At 37.1% G+C, this 21,001-nt stretch overlaps 1 protein-coding gene across 2 annotated transcripts in view; it reads right to left on the bottom strand.

Moving 5' to 3' along the window:
- Positions 1 to 13,723: 13,723 nt before the first annotated feature.
- SEMA3E (semaphorin 3E) overlaps positions 13,724 to 21,001 on the bottom strand; it is a 292,458-nt gene continuing 285,180 nt past the window's right edge. For both annotated transcript variants that reach the window (XM_077151784.1, XM_077151800.1), the window contains exon 17: positions 13,724 to 18,052. In XM_077151784.1, the coding sequence (XP_077007899.1) occupies positions 17,600 to 18,052 (453 nt within the window). In that variant the 3' untranslated portion in view covers positions 13,724 to 17,599. The remainder of the gene's footprint in view (positions 18,053 to 21,001) is intronic.

Genomic DNA, 21,001 nt, shown 5'->3' with positions numbered 1-21,001 from the left:
TTGCAGATACATTTTTTGGTTACCCTCAGTTGGCCTGACTGTAATTACATGTCTCTACCTAGTTGCAAGGGAGGCTAGCTTGGTGGCTATGCGTCCAGTTGTAACTGAAGAGATTCTGTTATCAGAAAGAAGAAAAGGCGAATGAAAACTGGGAATAATCAGCAATCTCTAGTCCAGGCTTTTCCCACAAAGTCAAAACTTTCATTTCTATTGCATCTCTACCCGCTTTGTAAAATAAACTCACTATGACCCACTCTAACCATAGGGGTGCAATGGGAAACTTGCGGTTTCTTAAAGTCACTTTGGCCTTTGCATTTTTGCTATTGGTTTTTCCTTTTCTTATATCATAGTTCTCTCTCAAAATTCTATCTATATTCATGTTAAGTCTTGGGCAGATTTATGTCTAGGTGTGAAATAATCCAGGACCTTTGCAAAATGGAACCTGTAGGGAAGTGAGACAAGCTACGTGGAGACCTGCTTACTAGAACAAAGAGCTCATTTGCAACAGTGAAAGCAATCAGACAAATCAAGGGGCTACATAGGTGATAGCTAGAGGAGAGCTCAATATTTTGGTTGTTGTCCAATTAAAAATAGAAAAGTTCAAGTGTTTGTCAAATCATGAGACTAATCTTTCAATAATGAGACCTGATAGATTTCTAGGGAAAAAAATGTTGTGTCTACGAAAAAGAGATCAGCTTTCAGTTAAATAAAAACAAAGCTGATCTGTCTATGACAAAAATCAAAATACAGTGTAAAAGATGACAGTGTATGTACTCTAGAGCTGTACTACTGTATGAGACCAAAGACAAAGAGGTTTATTGTGTCTAGAACATAAACTATCTGTAACACACAATCTAAATCAATCTGTCTGGAAAACTCATTTAAACAACTGAAAACTCATGGAGCCCAGAATGGAAATGAGGACTAGTTGTTCTGCATAGCTTAATGTAATACCAGGGTACATTTCAGACTATGGTGGGCTGTATATTAGCTAGGGTTCTCTAGAAAAACAGAATCAGGAGATATCCATAGATATAAAATTTATAAAAGTGTCCCATGTAACCATGGGTATGTAGAGTCCAAGGTCTGTAGGGCAGGCCACAAGTTGATAACTCTGATGAAGTTTCTCAATAAACTCTCAGGAGAGGCTGCCTGGACAACCCTGGGGATGGAGGAGTCCAAAATCCATAGGGCAGGCTGTGAAGCTGGTGACCTCAGTAAAGGGTCTGGATGAACCCCACAGGAGAGGCTCACCAGCTGAAGCAGGAAGAGTGACTGTCTCTTCTGAATCCTCCTTAAAAGTTTTTTGGTGATTAGCTTAAGCATCACTCATTGCAGAAAACACTCTCCTTAGCTGATTATTAACACAATCGTCTGTGGATACAGCTGACATAATTATGATTTAAGATCATGAAATGTCCTCATAACAACAGACATACAGGCCTATGCTTGCCTGACCAAGTGACTGGGCACCACCACCTGGCCAAGTTGACACATAAACCTGACCGTGACAGGCTGATAATTGAAAAAAGTATTGGTAGAGTCCCTTGAGGGTCTGAAGGAAAAAAAAAAAGGAACTCTTAAACTTTCCCATCTGAGAAACCTCAGTTACCCTTTCAACCATTGGGGACTCCCAAGAAAATATGCCAAGCGCTTGATTTTGAGACTTCTCTTGAGGCCTAAGAGTTGCTTCCAGGAAACCTCTTTTGTTATTCAAATGTGGCCTCTCTCTCTCTTTAAGCCCAACTCTGCAGGGAAAGTCATTACCCTACTCTCTAAATGAGCCATAACATTCAAGGGAAACATGGGATATGACTTCCTGGCCCCAGTACTGTGTGATCAGCAATGCCTTCCTTTATAAAAGGAGGAAAGAAAATGTAACAAAATAAGGCATCAATGGCTAAGAGAGTTCAAATGGAGCTGACAGTCTGTTCTGGAGGCTGCTCTTATGCAAGCTCCGGCTGGATATTCCTGATTGCCATGGTTTGCCAACCCCCACCGACATCACTGCTGTTGTCTCTTAAGAACACCTATGATTCTAACTAAAACCTTATAAAAATTTCATGCGCTAAGTTTACTTTCCTGAAACCTAATAACTTCTAGAGGGTTCATAGGCCAAATAGATCCTGAAAGCCAGAGGGACAAGCCTTTCCACGATTACTAACTAATAACATCCCCCTAGCACCTATTGTTGATATCCCTTCTCAACATAAAAATGTTAGAATAGGCATTGCCCAAAGATCCCTATAAATTGAGAGAGGAATCAAGGAAGGGGGGCCAGTTGTAACAGAGAAAATAGGATTTAACAAATGAGTATGACTGCTGGAGCACCACATTGATATTTCTTTCAGCCACCAGTGTTTTGAAGCAACTAGAAGGAAAAATCTGAAACAGTGGAATGGTAACCCATACCAAACTCTGAGGTCTGTTCTGTAACTGCTTGTTGAAACATGCTTTGAAAATTATTGCATTTTCTTTCTTTTCCTTGTATATATCCTATATTTCACAATAAAAGCATTTTAAAAAGGTAAAGGTCTAAAAATAGGGCAAAAACTATTATTGGGGTTGACACAATATTCTAGGCAGTGCAAGCAACAAGATGTGATCAGAAATTGGGATATGGGGTTGGATTAGAAGCCCAGGGATTTGGACTGGACACCTAAAAAAGTTGGAGAGCAAAAAACAGAAACCTCAAGATATAAGACCTAAAGTAGGGAGAATTTTCAAATGAGTCCTTCTCATGACCTTGGGTCCCAAAGCTGTTCCTCCCCCTCCCTCTTGCCCATGAGTTTAGCCCCTAACCCTTCCCCCCACCACAAGAGTTATTAATCCACAAGAGTTTTCCCTTCTTATTTTGTGAAACAGTTTTGATCAACTATTCCTGAAATTATCTGAATTTCAGCCAACACCTTTGCCAATGGAAATTTCCACTTTTTCTTCCCTGAGACAGAACACTCTTCTGAGCTTTCTTATGTCCAGCACTTGCAAATGAAAACTTAAAGCACTGCTGTTCTGGATGATTTCTTCATGCTGATTATATAGACAACAAGGACTTAGACCCTATCTCAGAGGATTTTTTATTGGTGAGAAGTAAAGGAGATTTAGAGGAGAAGATGGGAAGAAAGAGGGTGCAGAGGCTGTGTTTGGGCCATAGACCCTGAATTGGGGTAAGTGACCTGATTTTAAGCCTGAAAGGAATTAGGACAGAGGGAGTTAACAAAATTCATTCTTCACTCAGGATCTGTTGAGAGACTGAGGAAAGTCTGGACAGGTGGCTGCCATTGTTAGAGCTTCCCTCATAAAGTTAGGAAAATCCTGGAAGTGAGATAAAAATGAGGGTTTTTTAAGCACATCATTAAATATATGTTTTGACCATTCATACCTTAAGTATAATGTAGATTTAGTAACTAGAGATACATTCTGGCAAAGCTTTACGGAGAAGATATAACTTAAAAGGACTTTGTAAGAGGTCAGATTTCAACATTTTAAGAATGAAGAGAGTAGATGTGACGGGGAACATTTTTCAAATATTAAAGGATGTGTTCTAATTTCCCCTTTGAAAACTCCCACCTCACAGGATAAGCCATGTCTATTATAGCTCCAGGGCAGAAAAGGTGGGATTTGAGCTCTTTAGTTTCATAACAAGCTTTAAAACCAGGCTTTTAGGAAAGAGAGAAGACGTGTGAAGGTCCTTTAGCTCCTGTGGCAGCCAGGAAATTGCCCCTGTCAGAGTTCCCTTCAAGAGATTACCCACTGCAGATGATATGGCAGCTGGTAGTCTCCAGGTCAAGTTCTCTCCAAGGGTGACTCCATGAATAAGGGTGGTCAGCATATCTGCGTCTGGCCATTTATGCCCAACGATGAACTCCCCATTGAGCTGCCTGAGAATTTCTCAGAGCTCTGTCACAGTCTGATGCTGTTCCTCCCCAGTACTCCTTCCTTTCTCCCACTCCTTTCATAGATGTTAGACCTGCATTGTGGTCTTAAAGATTTTCCTTGCTTACCCTTGCTCTGTCTCCTCTTTATCTCTCACAGGCATTATCTCCAACCATCCCTTGCACTTCTAATTACTTCCTGGCATCTACTTCCAAGAGAAATTGAACTGGCACACTTCTCATTTATCAAAAGCTAGATATGGAAGGACTTATTAAGATGTAGTGTAGGGAAGATACTTCTATAGTGTGGGGAAGATACTCCAATTCAATACAAGTTTTTTGATGAGGAAGAAGGAAGATGTGATGTGGAGTAAGGAAAAGAAAAGCCCCTTCTGGCCTGGGGGGATTGTGCTATGATGGTGAATTTCTTGTGTCAACCTGGCTAGGTTATGGTGTCAGTTGTTTGGTCAAGCAAACACTGGCCTTATTGTTACCGTGGGGACATTTCCTACATGGATTTACATCATTAGTCAGTAGTATCTCAGCCTTTCATTTATGGATTCTCTGAAGACATTCTGTATTATTTTTACTGTTCTGTTGAGCTATAGCATAAAACATAAAATAAATGCAGTTTAACATCTTCTATTTAGAAATGCTTTGGCTGCTAGTCCACATAGAGACGTGACAAACCAGAATTAAAAAAATCAGAGTTCCAATGCACGTCTTCTTTAAATGGAATTAATTAGCTGAAGAAATGAGACATTCTCACATTTAAAAATAAACTCCAAGCTAATTTTCAGATAGCTACCAAGAATATATCTGCAATATCACTCCTGCTAGAGTAAAAATTATACAGTGAATTTCCATTTATGCATGTGCTAGGGAGTATTTTATATTTTGTATGATATTGTAGTATTTTAATAGCCTATTTAATAAAGAACATGACAACCCCAAATATACATTTCACGTTTTAAAAGATGTTGTTAAAATAAAATATATTTGTACTGAGATTATTTTGCATACAATTAAATTTTTAAGGAAGAAGATGATTGAGATAGTTTGAAGCTGTATATACCCCAGAAGAGTATGTTCTTGAAATAAATCCATTCCTGTGGGTGTGGACTCACTGTGTTTTGGTTTATTAAAGCTGCTAGAATGCAATATATCAGGAATGGAATGGCTTTTTAAAGGGCAATTCATTAAATTGCAATTTTACAGTTCTAAGGCTATAAAAATGTCCAAATAAGGCATCCAGAGAAAGATACCTTGACTCAAGGAAGGCTGGTGGGTCCAGAATACCTCAGCTGGGAAGGTGCATGGCTGGCATCTGTTGGTCCTTTGGCTTCTGATTTCAAACAGCTTCCGCGGAGGCATTTTCTTTTTGCTTCTCCAAACGTGTGGGTCTCCTATTATCTCTCTCTGTATGTTCTGTAAGCCCTGAACTCTCATCAAAATATTCCCCATTGTAAAGAAATCCAGTGAACTAATCAAGACATACCTCAAATGGGCAGTCACAGCTCTATCTAATCAAAAGGTCACACCTACAATAGAGTGGATTATGTCTCCATGGAGACAATCTAATCAAAGGATCCCACTCTATAATATTGAATCAAGATTCGCAGAACAAGGCTTTTCTGGAGTACATAACAATTTCAAACTAGCACACATTGTAAGTAGGGTCTTTCAATGAGTAAGATCTTAAGTTAAGATGTGATCCACCTTATTCAGGGTGGGTCTTAATACTCCTACTGGAATCCTTTATAAGAAAATAAAATTCAGACAAAGAGAAAGAAAGCTATGGAAGCAAGAAGCTGAAAGCAATGAAACCCAGAAGAGAAGAGAGAGAAGAGCAGAAGCTGCCATGTGCTTTGTCATGTGACAGAGGAGTCCAGGATCACAGGCAGCCACACTTAGGAAGTAGGATCATCTTGATGATGCCTTCATTTGGACATTTTCATGGTCTCAGAACCATAATCTCATAAGCAAATAAGTTCCCATTACTAAAAGTCAACCCATTTTATGATATCTACTTTCTACAGCAAAAGCAAACTAGAATAATGCCATTTTACAACGACATAATGTAGGAAAACAAAAAACCCTACTCTTAAAGAGACAGGTTGCATTCCTTTGCAAACCAATTTTGTAAATCAAAAATGTTTTATTCCTAAGGAAACGATGTAAATAGCTAGTGGGTTGTTTTGAGATACCCAAGAATCTTTTTTAACTGACATGTCTCTGAAATATTTTACCCATATTAACTAGCGTGGGTTCTGCTTTCTATACCTGAGACTACACAGGTTTGGGAAGAAGGCACTGGTATTTGCAAATCCAGGAAAGGATAATAGCTGACAAGGAGGGGGTTATTGAGAACATTTAAAAAGGTCTGTATTTTTTCCCTGAGCATTTTTTTTCCTTTGTTACTTTATGTCTTCCAAACAAATATGAAATTTCTCTTAAAACAGGTCCATTTTAAAAGGCCACATACCTCTTTCCCCTTTCTTCTCTCCTTCTGCTCCCCACGCCCCACAATAAAAAAATTTCTAGCAGTCTGACCTCTGCTAGCTGTAAGTTGGTTAATCTAATTGATTTAATGTTTGTGTGGATTCTAGCACACTAAATTCTATTAGAGTTAGTAGCATTTTTAAAAAGGTTACTTGATTAACCAATGATACCTTTATTTGACAGGATGTTAAGGTTAGAGTAAAAAGCATTCATATTTTAAGGGTATTTCACATTTTGAGGCAAGGATACATCATTTAATTCTAGGAATTTAGTCTTGTTCATCCAACTTAAACACTTTATAAGCTTATCATCTTCATCAAAGTGTGCCAAGGTAATTCAGTGGGGGAATCACCTCTTCAACAGAATATCCTGGAATAACTGGATGGCTATATGCAAAGAAATAAACCCTGACAAAAAATAAACCTCAACAACATACACAAAACATTATTTTGAAACGGTTATAGATGTAAATGAGGCACTAAAAGTCTAAAACATCTAGAAGAAAACATTGGAGAAAATCTTAGTGACCTTGACTTTGGCAAAAATTTCCTAATTCAACACAAAAATTTTGGAATGTCAATAAACTGGGCTTAATAAAAAATGTTTTGCTTTTTTTTTTGCAAAAGTTTTGTCTTTTTTCCTTCTTAAAAGACATTGCTACCAAAATGAAAAGGCCCGACACTGGGATAAATAATTGTAAAAAATATATCTGACAAGGCTTTGTCTAAAATATACAAAGAACTCTTGCAACTTAATTACTAGAAGACAAACATACCAATAAAATTGGGCAAAAGATTTGAACAGACACCCCAAAGAAGATTTATGGATAACAAACAAGCAAATAAAAAGATGCTGAACACCATTAGTCACAGGGAAAGCAATTTAAAACAACAGTGAGATACCATCACATACCTACTAGAATAGTTAAAATTAAAAAGATGAACCATACCAAGTGTTGGTGAAGATATGGAGGAAGTAGAATTCTCATACACTGCCATTGGGTATGTAAAATGGTGCAACCACTTAAGAAAACAGTTTGGCAATTTCTTTAAATGTCAAATATAAACCTGCTATACAAACCAGAAATTCCACTTTTAGAATTGAGAAATGAACCCATATAAGCATGCAAAGACTTGTACATGAATGTACAAAGCATCTTTATTCATAATAGCCAAAAGCTGGAAATAAACAAAATAACCATCAACAGTTGAAAGGATAAACAAATTTTGGTACATCCATTAAAGTGGGATACCACCCAGCAATAAAAAGGAACAAACTATTAATACATGCAACATGGATGAATCTTAAGTAAGCTGAGTGAAAGAAGGCAGACAAATAGAGGAAATACTATTTGATGCCATTTATATTGAATTACAGGAAATTCAAGCAAAATTATGGCGTCAGGAAACTGATAAGTAATTGTCTGGGCAAGAGAAGTGGAGGGAGGAATTAGTAAAAAGGGACATGTGAAAATTTGGGGGGTTGATGGATGTGTTCATTGTCTTGACTATGATGGTTTCTCAAAACTCATCGAATTGGACACTTTAAATATGTGCGATATTCCCTAACATACGAAACTGTCTCATTTTTCTCCAGGAGATAACTGAACACGGCCTTTGCATTGAAATTCCAGTTTATGGGATCAGACAATGTTGTCATTGTAAGTATTCCAAAATCATATAGTCCAATCATCTCATTTACATATTGGGAAGCTGAAGTCCAGAGACTAAGTGGTGTTGCTACATTACCTATGAAAATGAAAATGAAAACTTCTGATTTTCTGGCCCAGGCCAGGAGAGCTTTCCACATATTTATAGTTCATGAGACTAAATTTCCTAATATGAACAGTGACAAAGCTTATGTAGAAGCAGACATTCTGAGTGTCCAAAAGTGCCCCTGCTTTTGCCATCTGTTCTTCAAGCATTGCATGACAAGCAAAAATATGCGCTGTCCTTTTTTCTCTCATAAAATATAAGCTCTGAATACATTTTTGGTTTCGATATTCTTCTTTTTTTCTTCTCTATTTATAATGAATCTTTATTCATGGCTAATGGTAGCAGAATTTCAAACATATAGAATTTATTAACAAAATAACTGTGTGTGTGTGTGTGTGTGTGTGTGTTTGCATCAACTGAGAATAATGCATTACCAAAATTTAGACTTAAGAGTAGTGATTTGGGTGGGGGATGGTGGCTCAGTAGTAGAGTTCTTGCCTGCTGTGCTGGAAACCCGGGTTCAATTCCCAGTGCCTGCCCATGTCAAATTAAATAAATAAATAAACAAAGTAGTTAGTTATTCTCTAAATTATTAATTCAGGAGGGTAGTTGAGGTTTTTTTTTGCCTATCCATACCAGTATCAGTTATTTTAATTTAAAATTTTAATTTTCACTCTCTTTTGTGTTTCCTCAGTATGATAACCTTGCTGTTTTTCTCCCCAGCAGCTGTCTCTCCCACTCTCTTTCTTGTTTATTGGCATTCTTGTCTCCAATTACAGGGTCATAGAATGCCTTTTCTAGCTTCCCTGCTATCGGTGTTGACCTCCTTGTATGGAAGTCTTCTGGGGCTTTGAGGTAGGAGAGGAGAAGATAATCTACCCTTGGGTACTATATTTTGTCCCTGTTTGTGTGAATACATGATGTTTACATATGCTAAGGATGAAACAAATGCCCATGATAGCAGAGACGAAAGATGGAAACTACCTGAGTCCTTGAGAATATTTGCTGTACCACAGCACAGTGTATTTCTAGTCACAGAGAAACTCTACATTTTTACTTGATGCCTGTGCTGGCTTGAAAGGATGTATGTCTCCTAGAAAAGCCATGTTTTAATCTAAATCCCATTTCATAAAGGCAGAATAATCCTTATTCAATACTGTATGTTTGGAACTGCAATCAGATCATCTCCCTGGAGATGTGATTTAATCAAGAGTGTTTGTTAAAATGGATTAGGTGACGACATGTCTCCACCCATTTGGGTGGGTCTTGATTAGTTTATGGAGTCCTATAAAAGAGGAAACATTTTGGAGAATGAGAATATTCAGAGAGAGTGGAGAATGCTGCAGCACCATGAGGCAGAGAGTCCATCAACCAGCGCTTTGGAGATGAGGAAGGAAAACGCCTCCCGGAAAACTTCATGAAACAGGAAGCCAGGAGAGAAAGCTAGCAGATGACGCCGTGCTCACCATGTGCCCTTCCAACTGAGAGAGAAACTGTGACTGTGTTCACCATGTGCCTTCTCACTTGAGAGAGAAATCCTGAATTTTGTCAGCCTTCTTGAACCAATATATCTTTCCCTGGATGCCTTTGATTGGACATCTCTATAGACTTGTTTTAATTGGGACATTTTCTCGGCCTTAGAACTGTAAATTAGAAAGTTATTAAATTCCCCTTTTTAAAAGCCATTCCGTTTCTGGTATATTGCATTCTCGCAGCTAGCAAACTAAAACAAGGCCAAAGGAAGCTATTCTCTGACTGATTGGTCTGTTCATTCATGATTCATTCATTCATCAGCCAAAACAATAAACTTTTTATCTTCACCTTGGGCTTCAGGGAGAGAAAGGCACAATATATCTAGAATTACAAAAAATCCTAATTTTTGTCCTGATTATAGTCACACTCTAGAGCCCTTTCTGTATATGTAAAAACCTTTTATGTTAAATTTCATTTGATAAGTGGCACATTGTGTCTGTGGTGGTTTGAAGCTGTATTTGTCCCAGAAAAACATGCACTTAAATTTAGCCCATTTCTGTGGGTGTGAACCCATTGTAAAGAGGACCTATTGATAAGGCTACCTCAGTTAAGGTGAGACTCAGCCTAATCAGGATGGATCTTAATCCGAGTACTGGGGTCCTTTAGAAGCAGAATGAAACGCAGATGAGTGTAACAGAAGGAGAAGCCAGATGCTGAACATCAAGGGAACCTGGAATTGAAGGGAAAGAGCAGAAGATGCTGCCGTGGGCCTTGCCTTGCACCAAGCTGAGGACCCCAGGATCACCAGGCCAGCCCCAGAATGCCACAGTCTTTAGTGAGAAAGACAGACCTTGATGCTTGATCTGGAGATTTTTTGAGCCTCAAAACTTTGAGCAAATAAATTCCCATTGCTGAACCTGACCCATTTCATGGTATTTACATGAGAACTCAAGAAACTAAAGCAGTGTCCTTTAAAAGAGTCTGCAGAGTGTTATTATCTGGAATCTTCTTCTCAGTCTGCCTCTCCATTTTACCCTTAAAAAGTCATTTAATGTCATTGATTCTGCATGCTAAGCTTTAATTTGACTGATAGATTTAGAGAAGTTGTGCTTTATCTGTGGATCAAGGTGATTGATAAAAAATTATCCTCTTTCTTCACAACAAAATGTTGGTACAATTTTAGGAAGTACATGAATTGCTTCAGGACAATTATGACTTAATAGGTTCAGTACATTCATTCATATCACAATATTATTTAATGTCCATTACCAGTCATTAGTATTAGATGTCAGGGACAAAGGAGAACACAATGCATTTGCCTGAGCACAAGAGATGTTCACAAAGCATACCAGCAGTCACAGTACAGGGCTCAAATTGTTATGGAAAGACTGAAAGCAGTAAACTTTGAGGCCCCAGAGTCTGGTCACCTAATTTATCTTGGGGATTAAGAAGATTTGAGAGTACTGAAAACCTCCCAGGAAATCAGAAGCAGGGTGAAAGCCTTCAGGTAGATAGTTAGGGATACTCAAGAAAATACAATGAAGTATGGCAAGTTGAGTGAGAAGGGTGGCCGTGCAAGGCTTACAGGTTCAAATGTCAGAGTGGCAGGCAGGGAAGGGCACCTGGACTTTATGCCTCTGCAGCCCCCAGCTGTGTACCAGCTCGGATGCCCCACCTGGCAGCATCCCATGTGCATTTCTCTCATCATGTAGGACTGAGAATTCCTGCTCCCACCGTATTTTACTGGGCCTGCACCCAGTTGAAAAATGGCACCCAATCACTGCTTGTATTTGTGTTCTGATCTGTGGAAGTGTTAAACTTTGTCTTTAGGCTTTTGTTGTTGCTTTTTTTTAAACATTTTTCTTTTTACATATCACCTCTCATTCCTACATCATTGCAGTTCATCTGAATCAAAGGCTAGCTTTTCAATGCCATCTTGACCAGAAGTATCAATATTCATAAATTGAACTACTTTTCTCATTTAAAAGGTACACCCTTTTGGGTTTCATATTGCAAAAAGTAAAATGAAAATTAAGAATTACTTCCGACATATGCAAAGCTAACATAATTCAGTTGTCATTTATTCATATAATTACTAGATTATTGACATTTCTACATGTAATGTACCATCTGGTCCAGGGCCTGACATATAGATTTTAAATCAATAAATAGGTGCAAACTTTTGCTCCCTTTGAATTATAGACAACAGATTTCTAGTCACCATAGCTGTTTTTCTTCCCTTTCACTTGACTAATGAATGAACATGTAAATAAAGAGCAATTTCAGTGTTTATCAAATACTACACTAAAAGTAGGAATTGTATTATAATTGAGTATAAGTTTGAAACATGGATAAACAGTTATGGTTAATGGCATTGGCATAACAGAAAACTGTCACAGACACGCTCCTGGAGCTGCTACCAAATTCCCCCTTTAGAATCATTGCAACTATTTATTTATCAATAAAAATATTGCCTTGAAAACAAGATTCCTGAGAGAGGTTCATTTAACAATAAATCTCATTTAAATGTTTCCTAAGGCCTTATAAAAATAGCATGAACACCCCAATTTTGATACTTTACGGTAAAACTTTAAGCTTGCAAAAGCTATAACTTTCATATTCATGATCAATTTAAAAGCATTCATTTTCCCATATCACTTATCTGGATGATGCAGCTTTTTTTTTTAATTAATTAAAAAAAATTAACAAACAAAACATTTAGAAATCATTCCATTCTACATATATAATCAGTAATTCTTAATATCATCACATAGTTGCATATTCATCATTTCTTAGTACATTTGCATCGATTTAGAAAAAAGAAATAAAAAGACAACAGAAAAAGAAATAAAATGATAATAGAGAAAAAAAAAAACTATATGTACCATACCCCTTACCCCTCACTTTCATTTACCACTATTTCAATCTGAATTTATTTAACATTTGTTCCCCCTATTATTTATTTTTATTCCATATGTTCTACTCTTCTGTTGATATAGTAGCTAAAAGGAGCATCAGACATAAGGTTTTCACATTCACAGAGTCTCATTGTGAAAGCTATATCATTATTCAATCATCATCAAGAAACATGGCTACTGGAACACAGCACTACATTTTCAGGCAATTCCCTCCAGCCTCTCCACTACATCTTGAACAACAAGGTGATATCTACTTAATGCGTAAGAATAACCTCCAGGATAACCTCTTGACTCTGTTTGGAAACTCTCAGCCATTGACACTTTGTCTCATTTTACTCTTCCCCCTTTTGGTCGGGAAGGTTCTCTCAGTCTCTTGATGTTAATTCTCAGCTCATTCTAGGGTTTTTCTCAGTCCTTTGATGCTGAGTCTCAGCTCATTCCAGGATCTTTGTCCCACGTTGCCAGGAAGGTCCACACCCCTGGGAGTCATGTCCCACGCAGAGAGGGAGAGGGTGGTGAGACTGCTCATCATATTGGCTGGAGAGAGAGGCCACATCTGAGCAACAAAAGAGGCTTTCTTGGGGGTGACTCTTAGGCCTAAATTTTAAGTAGACTTGACCTCTCTTTTGTGGGGTTAAGTTTCATGTGAACAAATCCCAAAACTGGGGGCTCAGCCTATAGCTTTGGTTGTCCACACTGCTTGTGAGAATATCAAGAATTCAACTTGGGGAAGTTGAATTTCTCCCCACTCTCACCATTCCCTGAAGGGGGCTTGCAAATACTTTTCCAGTCACCGATCAAATCATTCCGGGATTCATCAGGGGATCACTCTGGACAAACCAACAAAATCTCATGTGCTACCTGAGATTCCAAGTACTTATGACATTCAATCAAACTATCTACATGAGTTATATTAGGAAATGCTCTAGTCAAAATCTAAATTTTGTAGCTGGATGATGCAGCTTTGAAAGGAATTTTTGACTGCCGATCCTAGAAACATGATGTAGCATAAACAAATCCAAATTGCTGTAAAGTAAGAAAATCAATGGACTTTTCCTCCTTAGAAAGTTGACTCATGAATTTCCTTGGAAAGAAATTTAATTCTTTCCTAACTTCTTAAAAAATTATGCTGGTTTGGTATCTTGTGTTTACATTTAGGCTTGATATCATATGAAACTTGAGTTCAACTGGCAAAAACTTAGAAAACAATTTTCAGAGAGCACATAAGGATTTAGCATATATTTATTACTTTTTCACCTAAATTGAACCAAATAGAAATTGTGTAATAGTACAGACAAATTATGCAGTGCATGGTGGAAGATTCATGTTATAGTTAGAGACACATTGTCAATGGTCTTGGCAGATGATAAAAATCCCGTGGCTTAAATCTGTGAAAAGAAATAATATGGCATATGCTGTTGAAGATCCAGCCAAGCAAATAAAAAGATGCCATACAGAAAGCATTCGAGCTTATAACTAAATTATTTAAACATCTTCAAACAGAACATACATAAAGCTATTCATCCAAAGAAAAAAATAAAATAAACATACTAGTTTAAATAACATTGCTACAATCAAAAGAATGTTTGTGAAAATCTATTATTAATATCTGCTTCAAATGCAACAGTTTGTTGGCCTGGAAAATGACACATTTTTTTTTGGAAAAGAAAATCAATGTGATATTCTGCTATAGAAGAAAGCATAACTCCTTACTGTTATTGTAACTGTGGCACTTTCTGCCCGGAGCTCAAATATCTATAGTACACCAGGTACTTTTTTCCAAATATTTGTCAGGTTGAACATGTCACAGTGCAATTCATTTTTAAGGACAACAGCTGCTGTGTTTCTTTCATGCTGAACACTAACACTCAAAACAATTTATTTTATTTTACAAATTTTACAAATGTTCATAATCACAACAAAGATTTACAAAACCCTACACCCTACAGCAAATATTAAACACTCAATAAAAACACCTTAAATATTTAACTAAACTTTGGAAGAGGAAGAACTGCAAAATATATATGGAATCGCCATTTATTAAACAGCAAAGATCTGTACCCTTTTTTCTTTTTCTTTTTTTTTTTTTTTTTTTGGAGGGCTTATTAGTGTTTATTTCTGTTTTTGCAGCGGATAGTTTGCACCGAAATATCTGGTAGTAAAGACAAAAGAAGAAATGCAGAAAAGTAGAATGTTAGACAAAGAAGAGATCTCACGATTCGTCAAGTAAAATTCTTTCAAGTTGCAAACTTCCTGGCTGACAAATCTGGTTCTCCCGCAACTGATCGCCAGGCAACCCAGAGCGGAAGGACCAGGCGTACATTGCTTCCTTTAAGGCTCATTCTATTCACAATTCCTCACATCAGAGAAATCTGAGGAAGCAGAAGACTGACACTATTGGCGGCACCTCTTCCGAACTAAGCTCCAGGGTGTGCGTGTGTGCGCATTTCTGGGGTACGTGTTTTCTCTCCTTTGCCAACACTGTATCTGGGCTGGGGAGTTCAAGGAGAAGGGCGTCCATCTGACCCGTCCATTTGTGCTTTTGAAAGGCTGGGCATTTCTCAAAGGAGATTCTGAATTTGAATTCTAACCCCGGACAGAATAAACAATGGCAATAAGTTTTCGTGGCTTCAGAGACTCAAGAAAAAAGAGCAACACAAGCTGTTGGATGCTTTTTGGTTTTTGTTTGAGTGCAATGGAGACTTGTTTTAAAGTGTATGTGTGAGTGGCTGTGTGTAAAGAGAGAGAGGAGAGAGAGAACCAAAATGAACGCTGTGGGACAGGTGGCTGGAAACTGCCTTATCTGTATCTTCCCCCCGTTATATTTCTACTTTCCCAATTCGCTTACTACCATAAATAGGCAGGTAATAAGATCGTATATAATTCAGTGTTCACCTTAAATTCTGGCACTTTCTTAGATTTCTTTCTAATCAGCATTTTCATAAGCTTTTTCAGGTTGTATTTCTTCCCCACAGAATCAATTTTATCAGATGATGAAAAATATTACTTTTCTGGTTAATAGTTATCTCATTTTTGTCAAACCACTTGTAAGTTTGACAAATATGTAATTTTGAAGATTCATATCATAGAAAAGGTTTTCTCCTCAGCTTCATCCCTTCAGTTAATAAATATTTTAGTTCAAAAGTGGCATCACTGTTATCATTAACTGTTCATATATTATGGCAATTAAAATGAAAGCTACTTATGCTACAACTGATTAAAATAACTACTTATGCTATATGTGTCTTACATTTTAAAAATTTTGATAAAAGAGAAAATCCCGCTTTCCCTTCCCTGGTGTTAATGGAAGAATAATTGGATGAATTGTGTTTTATTGACTTAGCTGTTCACTTTGGGTGTTTCAGACATAAACTTCGCTAAGGACCTGTGAACTGTGATGATGGTTCTGCTTCTCCAAATTGGGCAGGTTTATCTTGAAATACAGGTTTTTATAACGTCCAATGTTTTTAGTTAATATTGGTGGGCAGCAATGACCTCCAGTGGATTCTTGGGCAAATAGCAAGTGGATTTTTCAGAGGATGTTCAGGTTCAATATATTTATATAGTTGAGACATTTTGGAGCTAATGGTCTTTTTTGAATGAACTTTTAAAAAACATTTATGGATCTGTTAATTTCAGAATGGAACTACAAGTCATTACAAGTATCAATATTCTTTAGCTTTCTTTTCATCTAGCTTATAAGCTAACTTTGAAAACTGAAATGGCTATTTCTTAAAATTAACATTTAAAATAACCATTTATAGTCATTTTGTGTATAACCATTTATTGTTATATTATGTATCATCCACTTTTTACTTTTATTTAAAGGAAAGATCTCATAACAAAATTTCATATTTTGAAAAGGTAATTGCTCTATATTTACAGTGTAAGGAAAAAATTCAAGAAATAATCATCCTCAAAATTAAAAAAGTAATATTTATAAGAGATAAGTAAAAAATGTTCTGAATATCTTTCCAGTTAAGTGAACTCATGAAACTAATTTCCTATTTGTTAATTTAAGGAAAGAAGAGAATCTGATTTCTGACAGAGAAACTGTTAAATATTTTCATAAATGAAATACACTTCTGTAATATGCTTTAGATATCAGGGAAGATTATTTAGAAGGTTTCAAAGTTTAAGTTTCAATAGAGCTTCAGTGCTGCAATATTTCTTAATTTTTTATTTGTGAGATAATAAATTATCCATAAACTTATTATCACCACCTTAAATAGGACATATGTATTAGTAGATTTCTTATTCTAGTTAGTTTCTGAAAATGGTCTAAATGCATTTATTGAGAAACTGCTTTCAACTCTATTAGATATCTGCAGAGGAAAAAAAAGAGAATACTATTTCTGCCACAAGAGGGCAGCAAAAATTCTTTTAGGTAAAGAGGTGCAACTGTATACAGCTCCATTTGTTTTGACATTCTTTGATATCTTACTGAGAAATTACCGTAGCTTCGTTCTTTCCACATTGGCGTGAAACTTAAATAGCATATTTTCCTCCGTGAGACAAAAATATGGATGTGGTCTAGCAAATGTCCTATGAAGGGGCACAGCCTCAGAGTGGCCACATATTTCCTTTGATGGTTTACAAACAGTCACAACACATCTGCTTTGTAAAACTCATGGCTTAGACAACACTAATGCAATGATTATTAAAATATATAGAGAGCACACATGAGAATGTTCATATAATGGATGTCAGAGTGGACAGGAAAAATTCAGAAAGATTAAAGCATATGTTTATATTTTCTGTGACTACAAAGTTCTCTGATTTTTCTTCAGTATTCCAATAGATGTAAGTCTTCCTATGGTAAAATAATAATGGCCATGGAAAGGCAGTCAAAGTACTCACAACTACAGCTAGGGTCACGGTTGATAAATAATGTGAAACCATTTAAGTAATATACACCAAAAAAAAAAAAAAGAATTAATTGGCCGTGCTGTTTTGCTAGTCAAATGAGTATATAGAATAAATTATCATAACACCTTAAAAGTCATTTCTGTATTACAGAAATCTCTTCTAAAGAATTCAGAAAGCTGGATGATTTCTCAAGTTATTTAGGTTCCAAATATAAACTCTTCAAAAGCCCGTAGATGGTTTCAGCCTATCAGGAGCGCAGGGCATGCCTGGGAAGACGAGAGTGCTCAGCTTTGGAACGCAGCTTCTTTTCCTGCGGGTTGGCATACTTCCACTTGGAAGGTGACATTTTCAGCTTTTTCCTCTTCTTGTCTGTGCACCACACCTTTTCACAGTACTCTTCCACCCTCTGGAAGTTGCTATACCCAATCAGCTGCAAGAGTTCCTTGTACCACGGTTTGACTCCTTGCGGACTGCTGCTCTGGGCAGGGCAAGGCATCTTGCGAGGCCCATCCTCCTCAAAGTCTCTGTTAAACATTTCCTCCACTCTCTCCTCTTCCACCACCTCCAAGGCGATTTTCCGGACGGTGTGGACAAAACCATGCTCCTCTGTCTGGCAAAAATAGGTCCCAGCGTCCGTTTTGTGAACCCTTAGGAAGAGTAAACCGAGGTCCATCTTAACCACTCTGTCATCTGTCTTCACCTGCAACAGGAAAGCAAATGGAGTTGGAATTTTACCCTGGAGAGAAGCCGAAAACCAACATGCAACTTTTTTTTTACTCTCTTGAGTATTTTCTTCCCTTGGTCACATAATGACATATACACAAAGATGCTGAGTGATTAAATCACTTTATCCTCTGTGTGTGTGTCTAAACTTATTGCATATGTTTGAGACCACTGCATACCAATACTGTTGAGAGCAAAGTCAGAGAGTTTTCTCCCCATTGATTTAATTAATCAGGAAAATCTGCGCAAAGTTAGAGAGAAATGAAAATTTGTCAGATTTACTTTTTGACGTCTGTTTTCCATGACTGGACAAGTGCCATTTCCCAGGTTACTGCAGGGATCCCTACACCTGTCAGATGATGGTGATAAGCTTTCTACAAGGACTGATTAGAGAGCTGGGCTACTACCTTCACTCCCTCCTTACAAAACCAACAACAATCAATTCACTGAGCATTCACTGCGTTTCTACAAAACTATACAGTCAACAGAGATTAAAAAATAAGCAAGTAGAACCCAGCTTCTGCACTGAAGGATCGCAGCGCCTAGTCAATATTAAGTGTTAACAGAGCTTCAGTGCTTAAATACCTTCATTTTCTATTTGTAACATGCTAAACAATCTATAAATAAATAAGTATATTTCAGAATTAGAAGTACACAATAAGATTTTCACTGAATAGCTCATATCTTCTTGCCAATAGTTTACAAGTTAGTAGGCGATTTGATATTAGGCAGAGCCAAATTCAAGTATTGGGACCACCATTTACTAATTCTGTGATCGAGGGAAATTATGCAATTTTTTCTGCGTTAGTAAAAATGGAGATAATAATACTAATGTATTAGTTTTGAAACCTCAAATACTAATGAGGTTTCATGTGTTGCTGTAAAGAGTAAATAAAATAATGCAGGTCAAAATATTTTATACAGTGATATCACATAGGAAGGACCAAATAACCTTTACTTTTTCTATATCAACTCTTACTGCAATAAACAAAATTAGATGTGTTTGCGTACAGCCGCAGACCTTATGATAACAGCATAAAAGGGGTTCATGGAATATGGGCACACTTCCTTTGTGAGAATATAAGAAAGAAAGCAATGTTCATCTTTGCCAATAAAAAGGGACAGGTTACAGCCCCAACCACCCCGACTGTAATGCCCCGGCCAGCCCTGAGGCCACAGCTCTCCCAGACCTAGAGACCAGGTCTGGGCACAGGTGGGTCCTCACTACATAGTTCCAATGTGAATATGCCCATGTATGAAACCTGTTCATCTTCAAAGGCTGTGAATATTGTGGCAAAATGGCATTGGTGGGAAAGTAAGAAATATACAGCAAATAGAGATGTTAGTTCTAAGAGGCTCCCAAATGTTTTCCATGATGTGAGGTAATTAATTATTCTGCAGCTTCAGGATGACAGTGTTAGAAAATAAAAAGGGCTCAAAAAGTTCTTTCTGGGGCTTCCCTTGACCACACAGCAGAAGGCCAAATCCTCTAACATTCCTTCTCCTGGTGTACTCTTTCTTATTGTCTACCAATCTGTTTTTTTATTTTTTATTATTTTTTTTTTTTTTAAAGGAAAGACAGAGAGAAGGAAGGAAGGATAGAAGGAAGGAAGAGAGGAAGAAAGGGAAACATCTTTTAAACATTTTCTTGTTTTTTATTGTATTTTGTTTCTCCGTTTTCGTTACATGGGCTGGGGCCGGGAATCGAACCGAGGTCCTCCGGCATAGCAGGCAAGCACTTTGCCCGCTGAGCCACCGCGGCCCGCCATATTTTTTATTATTTTTTTTGATTTCCTTCCAAAGTTAGCTAAGCTTTCACTTCTTTTATGAAAACTTCCTTATCCATAAAGATCTTTTGCTTCTTTTTGTAACTCAATAGAATTCACATTTCTAGCACACAAGCTGGTATTTCTATACTTTTCTAATTATTTTTCCATGAAAATTTCACCTCTTGAACAATACTATAAATTGTTGAAGGGCAAAATGATCTATCACCTAATTCTTGAAAAGATTCCATAATGGATAGAGTGATCAGAAAACAATGAAACATAAAAACACATTAGCCTGTTCACAGTGTACAAACATGCGAGACAGTGGAGTATACAAATTAGGAATACTCAAAAGTTGATCATTCACTTCCTCTCCGTAATTCCAGTAGTGATTTGGATGGGAAAGAAGGCTAATTTCATGAGCAATTAGTAACTGGTGAAAGCAGGCTACCCCACAGATATGTGAGATTAGTAGCCCAGGGACATCAACTTCCCCTGAAAATAATCTGCACACAAACATCCTCATTTAATATGATCCTTTGTCCTTTCTCTATTATATCTCCTATGAGAATGACTAATCTATAAATAAAAAATATATGGAAGTCGGGGGGGCCACGGTGGCTCAGCAGGCAAGAATGCTTGCCTGCCATACCAGAGGACCCGGGTTCATTTCCCGGCACCTGCCCATGTAAAAAAAAAAAAATATATATATATATATATATATATATGGAAGTCATCCAGACCAGTTTATAGCATATAGCAATCACTATGAAAGTGCTTTGAAATAAAATAAAAAGCAAATATAAAAAAAAATTACAAATCTTTGATCACAGGAATTAGAGGCGTTTTTCTTCTTTTTTTTCCAAATCTGGTATAAAAAGCAGGTATTTCTTTCATACCCATAAACCCCAGCTTGAAAGGCAGTGCACTATGTATATGTAAAATCCAGTCTGCTTCAAAGATATGGAAGTATGACAAGTACGATGAGAACTGTTCTACATTGTTTATTTGGATATGTTAGAGACAGCGACTATCTCAGAACTTTGGCCTCCCTCCTCATTATAGCAAATCCACATTTTGAAGTCAAGAATGAAGACCATTTTAACTCTCAGTCCGGAGAGCCATACATTATAGTAGGTTAAATCTTCTTGAAAGTT

The sequence above is a fragment of the Tamandua tetradactyla genome, chromosome 1 (genome assembly GCF_023851605.1).
Source record: "Tamandua tetradactyla isolate mTamTet1 chromosome 1, mTamTet1.pri, whole genome shotgun sequence".
NCBI lineage: Eukaryota > Metazoa > Chordata > Mammalia > Pilosa > Myrmecophagidae > Tamandua > Tamandua tetradactyla.
The sequence above is the reverse complement of the archived record's forward strand: the minus strand, read 5'-3'. Positions and strand labels throughout refer to the sequence as shown.